This window comes from Ricinus communis, chromosome 4, assembly GCF_019578655.1.
Source record: "Ricinus communis isolate WT05 ecotype wild-type chromosome 4, ASM1957865v1, whole genome shotgun sequence".
Lineage (NCBI taxonomy): Eukaryota > Viridiplantae > Streptophyta > Magnoliopsida > Malpighiales > Euphorbiaceae > Ricinus > Ricinus communis.
Window position 1 is genome coordinate 4523912 of NC_063259.1, and position 7091 is coordinate 4531002.

The 7091-nt window shown below is 33.1% G+C and overlaps 1 protein-coding gene across 1 annotated transcript; it reads right to left on the reverse strand.

Moving 5' to 3' along the window:
• Positions 1-726: 726 nt before the first annotated feature.
• Positions 727-6689, reverse strand: LOC8260835 (eukaryotic translation initiation factor 2 subunit gamma). The gene is made up of 8 exons (XM_002522979.4): positions 6420-6689; positions 6252-6313; positions 6050-6162; positions 5856-5958; positions 5392-5619; positions 4386-4604; positions 1729-1989; positions 727-1240 (listed from the first exon to the last, which is right to left on the reverse strand). The coding sequence occupies exons 1-8, from the start codon at positions 6523-6525 to the stop codon at positions 938-940; spliced, it is 1395 nt and encodes a 464-aa protein (XP_002523025.2). The 5' UTR covers positions 6526-6689; the 3' UTR covers positions 727-937.
• Positions 6690-7091: the final 402 nt, after the last annotated feature.

Below are 7091 nucleotides of genomic sequence, written 5' to 3' on the forward strand. Positions count from 1 at the left end.
ATTCTTAAAAAATAATTTTAGATACTAGTTATGTATATATTAGGCTCTCCAATGGTTTAACCTGCAATCAAATTAATATTATTGAATAGATACTAAACATATGCCAGCATATATTAAATATAAACCAAAAATTAAATATAATAAAAATTATAAAAACATATACCAAATTGCTAATAATATATATTATTTTGTAAATATACTTAATATATACCAGCATAATTTGAAATAATTTTACTTAACAGTAAAAATGATATTTTCAATATCTTTTTGGATATTTATGAAAGAATCCCTTGTATTTTTTAAAGAAAAAAAATTTAATAGTAAAACTAATATTTTTAACTTTTATTTTGGATATTTCTGAAAAAAAATCCCTTGAATTTATTGTCAATGGACTGCACTTTCTTCTCTTATTGAATCACACAGCCTTTGCAGCTATGGTTGAGTAAGATTTGTTTTTGTAGGAATTGCTGATCAGTTGTGCATTTCGCATTGGACATTACCCATTGTGATTTCTTAAAAGTGAAACGGCTGTAATTTTGATGCATGAGTTGAGAAGGGATTGATAGTAATGTCCATTGGCTTTGCATGAGAAAAAGACAATGGAGGAGCCAGAAAGGTTGAAGATAAAAGAAAAGGGCAAATGGAATTGGTGAAGGATAGCTCAACTCTTTTTTTATCATTTCAGGAAATTTCCTATTGGTGAAACAAGAACAGAAATCCAAAGAATTATCCTCCAAAAGACCATGAAAATTAATAAAATAAAGAAGAAATATCTCTGAGAACGAACTCCATGAAAATGCCATATATGGCCTTTTCCACCAATAACCTGTTACATACCGTTAGTTGAAGTGACCCTTGTTCAAAACTTGGACTATGAACAAAAATTGAAACACCACAAACAATAATAATGTGCATCTGGAAACTCTGCTTTAGATTCTCAGAGGGGGCATGGTGGAACATCAAGGGTCGTTCCAGCTTGAATCATCCCCCACCCAATAAGTCGCCAATGCTTCTCAACTCGTCGGCTGAGTGCAATCTTCTCTCCCTTGCTCGTGCACACAGGAGAAGTCAACTGCAGCTTCGCCAAATCATTCTTTACAGCAATAACTCGAGCGCCAGTTGACATGGAGCCTATGTTCAGCATGAGAATCTCTCCCTTCGCCAGCTTTGACACCTTTCCTTGCTTCTCTGAGCCCTTTGTCCTAACACCAATAAGTCGTCGAAGAAGAAAGAAATTCACCTGCATAGTAAGAGAAAATTATTAGCATCCGAGGAACATGAAATTCTATCAAGTATCTTCCATAGCAAATGAAAAAATAAAGCTAATCTAGAATCACCAAAATGGAAAGAAAAACAAATTAGGTGTAGCAAAAGGTAGGCTATAGAAACATACAAGAATGGCACAAAAAGTATCATATATTTCAGCAAATTTACGCTCAAATACTTTATCGGCAACAGGTAACCCCTGTTGTGATACACGAGGGAGGATTAACTATTCACCTATAACAAAATCAAATACTACCCTACTCAAACCATCTAAATCCCAGATTAAGCAAGGATAAGACATGACTGCCTGCTCACATGCATGTAGTCCATCCAACCTTGCACACATACATGTGCCTTAGATGGAAAAATGCTAGCTTGAAAAACTAAAATAAGTACTGAAGCATAAATACCAAGCATAGTCCAGTAATCCAGAAAAACATTGTTGCTGGTGCAGCTCCTTACCTCAAGCTCAACAAAAACTTCAGGGAGTGATCCAACATCTCCAAGAACTTGACCGACCAATCGATCAGCACGGGTCAAAGTGGGATCCATGGTTGTGCCAACACCAATGAGTCCTCCTGGCACTGCAAATTGTAGCTCATTCTGCTCAGCATATAATGAAACTATTCTAGTGTATATGGGTGTGCACTTGATATTCCCTGTCTCATCTTTAACAACAATTCCAGGACGAACTTCAATAAATTGATTGACCTTCAGAACACCCTGCATAGGACATATTGTCAATAGAAGCACTCAGCATCAATGATGAGTAGGGATAAAGCCTTCCTCAGAAAACTGCAAGATGCAAATACAGCATACTTGGAAAGTTAGATTAGAGAATTTCTTAAACAGCATACTTGGAAGGTTGATTTTGAATCAATCAACATCTTGAAGGTTCCTAGCTTTTAAGATTTTTTGGTTGGTGATTTAGCTAACTGCATTTCTTTAACAAGTCTCATTATCAATGAATCCTCTACCTTCTTTTCTCTATAAATGTTTATGCGAAGGTCAGATCCCAAGGTCACAGATAACTAGTCAACTCTAAAAGCTTGAGGTTTTCTTGTTTGGAAGTAGAAACAAACATATCAAATTCAATTATATTTCCACAAGTTAGTCCATAATTTTCTCAGCACTAGATTCTTTGATGATCTGTCTAAGGAGATGGCAGATCCCGCTATTGCTGCAGATTGATATGCATCTTAATATTGGCATAAAAGCAAGTTGCTTAAGAAATAAAATGGGTAGCAACACCTCCACAAGAACCTCTATCAACCCCTGCTACTATACAAAAAGAAAAGTTGAAGAAGAAAGAGAGATCTACTGTCCAAAGTCAAAATATTTGAAAGGAACATCTTAACTCATCTTTAAAGCTTCTGACCGTCAAACATCACAGATTGCTAGAAAGAAATGAAAATGAAAAAAAAAAACGAGATATTGAAACAAGAAGTTGAAGTGCCAAGTAAGTTCGCTGTTAATAGAGTGGAGAATAAAAAGGAGACTACAGAAAGCTTGACAAATACTAAACATGGATTTCCAGTGAGGTAATGTTTGGTTTAAGGTATTTATTATACATGGATCTGTCATAATTAAAAGAATTAAGAAATTACACATGGATTTGTTCAACCTCTCTTTTGGGATCCACTTCGACTTCCTGATTCTTAATGGTAGTTTTGGAATAAAATTAAGAAGGCGGCAATCATAAATATCCACCTCCTATCAGGGTTTTCAGATTCAGATTTGCGTGGATGACAAATTTCCGAAATCCATGCCTTTTCTTTTTGTTACACAAGTGAATTTTGCAAAATCCAATGATTCTTCAAATTCCATCACCCAAAGCCCATCAACCAAAGATTACCCTAGATTATAATATCAACAATAAACTCAAGAATGTTATAAAATGAAACCTGACACTATAAAGAATGTTGCAGCAGATAAAGTTAACCTGACAATTCCTTGAGGAAAGAAGAAAAAGAGGTACTTTTCTACTATTATGGATGACATTAACAAATATAAAGATTTTGTTAATCCAACAACTTGAAAATAGGATAAATGTCATACTTCTAAGCTAGTATACTTGGAAGCTTGAACAATTAAAGTTGTAATTTTGTAATAGGCTTGAAGATCAATTAGCCTTGTACAAGGTTTGAATTCTGGTTTAGGTCTTTCAGTAAGGTGGCATTTGGTAAAACTGAAAATTAAGTACTAAAAATTTAAATGCTGATTTTTAAACATTGAATATAATCAATACTGAGGCTTTTAAGTACTAAATCTAATCAATCTCTTTGATAACTGTAACTACTGAAAATCATTAAAAATTCTTGATTGGACATTATTTTTTCAAGATGCAGCCATCATATATATATTTTTGAAATTATAACAAAAAGAAATTGGAAACAAAAATAATATAATGAAAATGTTTTTGTAAATTTATGAAAACAAGAACATAAAACTCAATAGTAATTTAAGGATATATTGAGGATATAAAAGTCAAATAAATAGTTTTTGGTTTGTTAGTGATAACTTAAAGATATGTTGAGTATTAAAGTACCAATAAAATATTGAACAGCCAATAACTTAGCATTTTAATAAGAAATTTTTAAGTTAACCATTTGATGACTTGCCAAGTGGTTTTCAATTTAATTAAAACTCTTAAATTAGGTCCATGTTATGTTATCATACCATTTTAAAAGTAACAAAAGCTGAAAATTTTAATTTTAAGTGATAAACTAGGTTATCAAACACCATCTAAGCCATGCAAAGTACTCCATAAACAGTCTAGTATATGTTACTCAAGCAGTCTTCTATTTACAAGTCACCAAATAAATCTATCAAATAGGTCATGTGATGTACTCTCTAAGCAATATCTAGTACATGTTAAAGCAGTCTTCTATTTATAAATTGAAGTAATAAAAAAAAAAGCCGACTGATGAAAGAACAGTGGCTCTGCAATCCTATTAGTAAAATGCATCTCACAAGCTTAACTGATATTTAACCAAATTATGTATAACGTATAATAATTATTATCCCAGCTCACTAAATCAATACAAACAGAATGCAATTAGAAAGCCTTTAAGAAAAAATTAAGACAAAAAAAAAAGGCAGACATATAAGAAGCATACCCTGAAGATGCTTCCACCAGCCACGCCACCTTTTATCTCATCAACCTCAAACCCAGGCTTATTGACGTCAAAAGAGCGAATTACAATCATATTAGGCGGTGAAATAAAGTTCCTTTCTGGAATTGGGATCTTTTTCACGATGTATTCACACACAACATCAATATTGTACTTCAGCTGTGCAGATATTGGCACCACTGGTGCACCATCAGCAACAGTTCCCTGAAAAGGAAATGTTACATGAATTAGTAAGGAATGAATTATACAATCCACGCCATCAAATATTACAGCATCGTATAAAAAGAGGAAAGCCAAAACAAGTACTCCATATCATACCATATACCTTATGGATTTGAGGAAATCCTTTGGAACTTTCTATTTTGGATTTTTGCTTTGACCAAATTAATTGGGCATGATTGATTATCAACATACTTTATCTTCTTTTCTATTTCCTTTCCTTTTAATTAACTTTATCTTTAAATACCTTTTATGCTAAATATAGACACAAAGGGAGATTAATTTAAATTTCCAGAATAAAATTATTTGAGCAAGTCAATAGCAAACATTTGGCCCAAATAGAAGTAAGAAAATAAATGAAAGGCAAAAGAGGACAGATCACACAAAAGAGGTTGGAAAAAGATTTCAGCACCTAATTGGTAGAAAATATAGATGCAATGTATTTAATTAACAAAGTATGAACATAAATTTTATACATAATTTTATTGGAATAAAGAGATGACATTGTATTCTATTAACAACGTAGAAGCACAAATTTGTTACGCGAATAAGCACACTACTGCAATACATAGTGTTGATAGTTAGATTTCACTCTGGCTAATATACTTAATTTGCGACAATAAATTTCTCTTGAAAAAGATACTACTACAACAAAAGAAGAGGGGAAGCTAAAAAAAGGAAATAAAAAGCGTGGGCCTGGCACAAATCTACTTATGGGACAACTGTGCAAAATATGCAGGAACAATAACGGAAGGGCAATAGGATGTTAAACCTGAATAAATTTCTGAATAGCCTCATGTTGGTTGATTGCTACATTTTCTTGAATTAAATCAACTTTATTTTGAAGAATAATGATATGCTGGAGACGCATAATTTCAACAGCAGCAAGATGCTCAGAAGTCTGTGGTTGGGGGCAGCTTTCATTTGCAGCTATGAGAAGCAATGCTCCATCCATAATTGCTGCTCCATTAAGCATTGTAGCCATGAGAATATCATGACCCTATAGGAAAGTAAAGAAACAAAATTAACATAAATGGGTCAACAAATCTAGCCTCACAAAAGAGAAACAAACTAGCAATAATAGCACCCAACTTTCGCTATCAAAACCAGAGTAATGGAAAATGTATGACGCTAACTGCACAAAAAAATGAGTGCATAATACATTTAAAGGAACTTTAAGCCAAAAACTGGATAGAGAAAATGAAAGCAGTAACCACAAGTATAGGTTGAGCATACCGGGCAATCAACAAAAGAGACATGTCTCAACAATTTCATCCTAACGTTTTCAAATCCGGGTACATCACACATGGGACTATCTTCCTTTCCACTTCCATAAGCCCTGAAAAGAAACATTTCTTACATTATAAATATAAACATGAAATGGGGAAATTAATTGATAGTATAAGCAGTCCAGATTCATGGCAACTGACTTATAGCACATAGGGCGGGGGCATCGATCATCTTCACACTTGTATATCTTAGCATTTGCATAACCAAGCTTAATTGTAATGTTACGCTCCAACTCGTTCTTAAAACGAACAGTCTGCATATGCATATGTATATATTATGAAACCAAAATAAATTTACAAACCCAGTTACCAGAATAAAATAAAATGTTCAATTGTTAATTACCTGGACACCAGAAATTGCTTTGACAACAGTAGACTTTCCATGAGCCACATGACCAATAGTGCCTGAAAACACAAAACCCAAATCCCAAAATCTCAATCTTGATCCATAAGAACATCAGATAACAACAACAATAACAAGAACAAATAAAAGCAAAATTGAAAGTATTACCTATATTGATAGTGGCCTGACGAGAGATAACTTCAGGAGAAAGTGGATGCAACTTCGTCACATCCAATTTACTCAAGTCTTGTTCCATTAAACCTTTCTTCGACATTTTCTTTCCTTATGAGAGGGAGCAGAGAATACTCTGTAGAATGAAGAAAGAAAGCAAAATTGGAGAAGAATAGAGAGAGAAGCTGTTTGAGGCTGTGTGCACAAAAACCCTAACCAAATAAGCAGCTGATGCTCTTTTTCGCTTCTTGTGTTGTGTAGTTTTATCGATTAGTTGGCTGGGGTTTTTCTTATTTTTAAGGCAAAATGGTAAAAAAAAGAAAAACTCCTTACCTTTTACATAATTGTCAATTAAGGCCTCATTTCCCATTTGAATTGCAATTAAGTACTTCATTAACCTTTAGAATTCTATATAAACGGGTCCTATTCACTAAACTCCATTTGGCAAAAATGATGATAAGCTAAGGTAATCTAAGAACTAATAAATAGCTCTTCAATCTTTGCTCCTTCTTTATCTTAGCGAGAATATTAAAAAATTAGGACTTGAAGAAACTTTCTAATTTATCATCATTTTTTAAAATTAACTTAAGAGCCACATTTTCTCTTATTAAATTTTAAAAGAAAAAAATGGCTCTTAATTATATTTTATTCTCTCTTATTTTTCTTCAT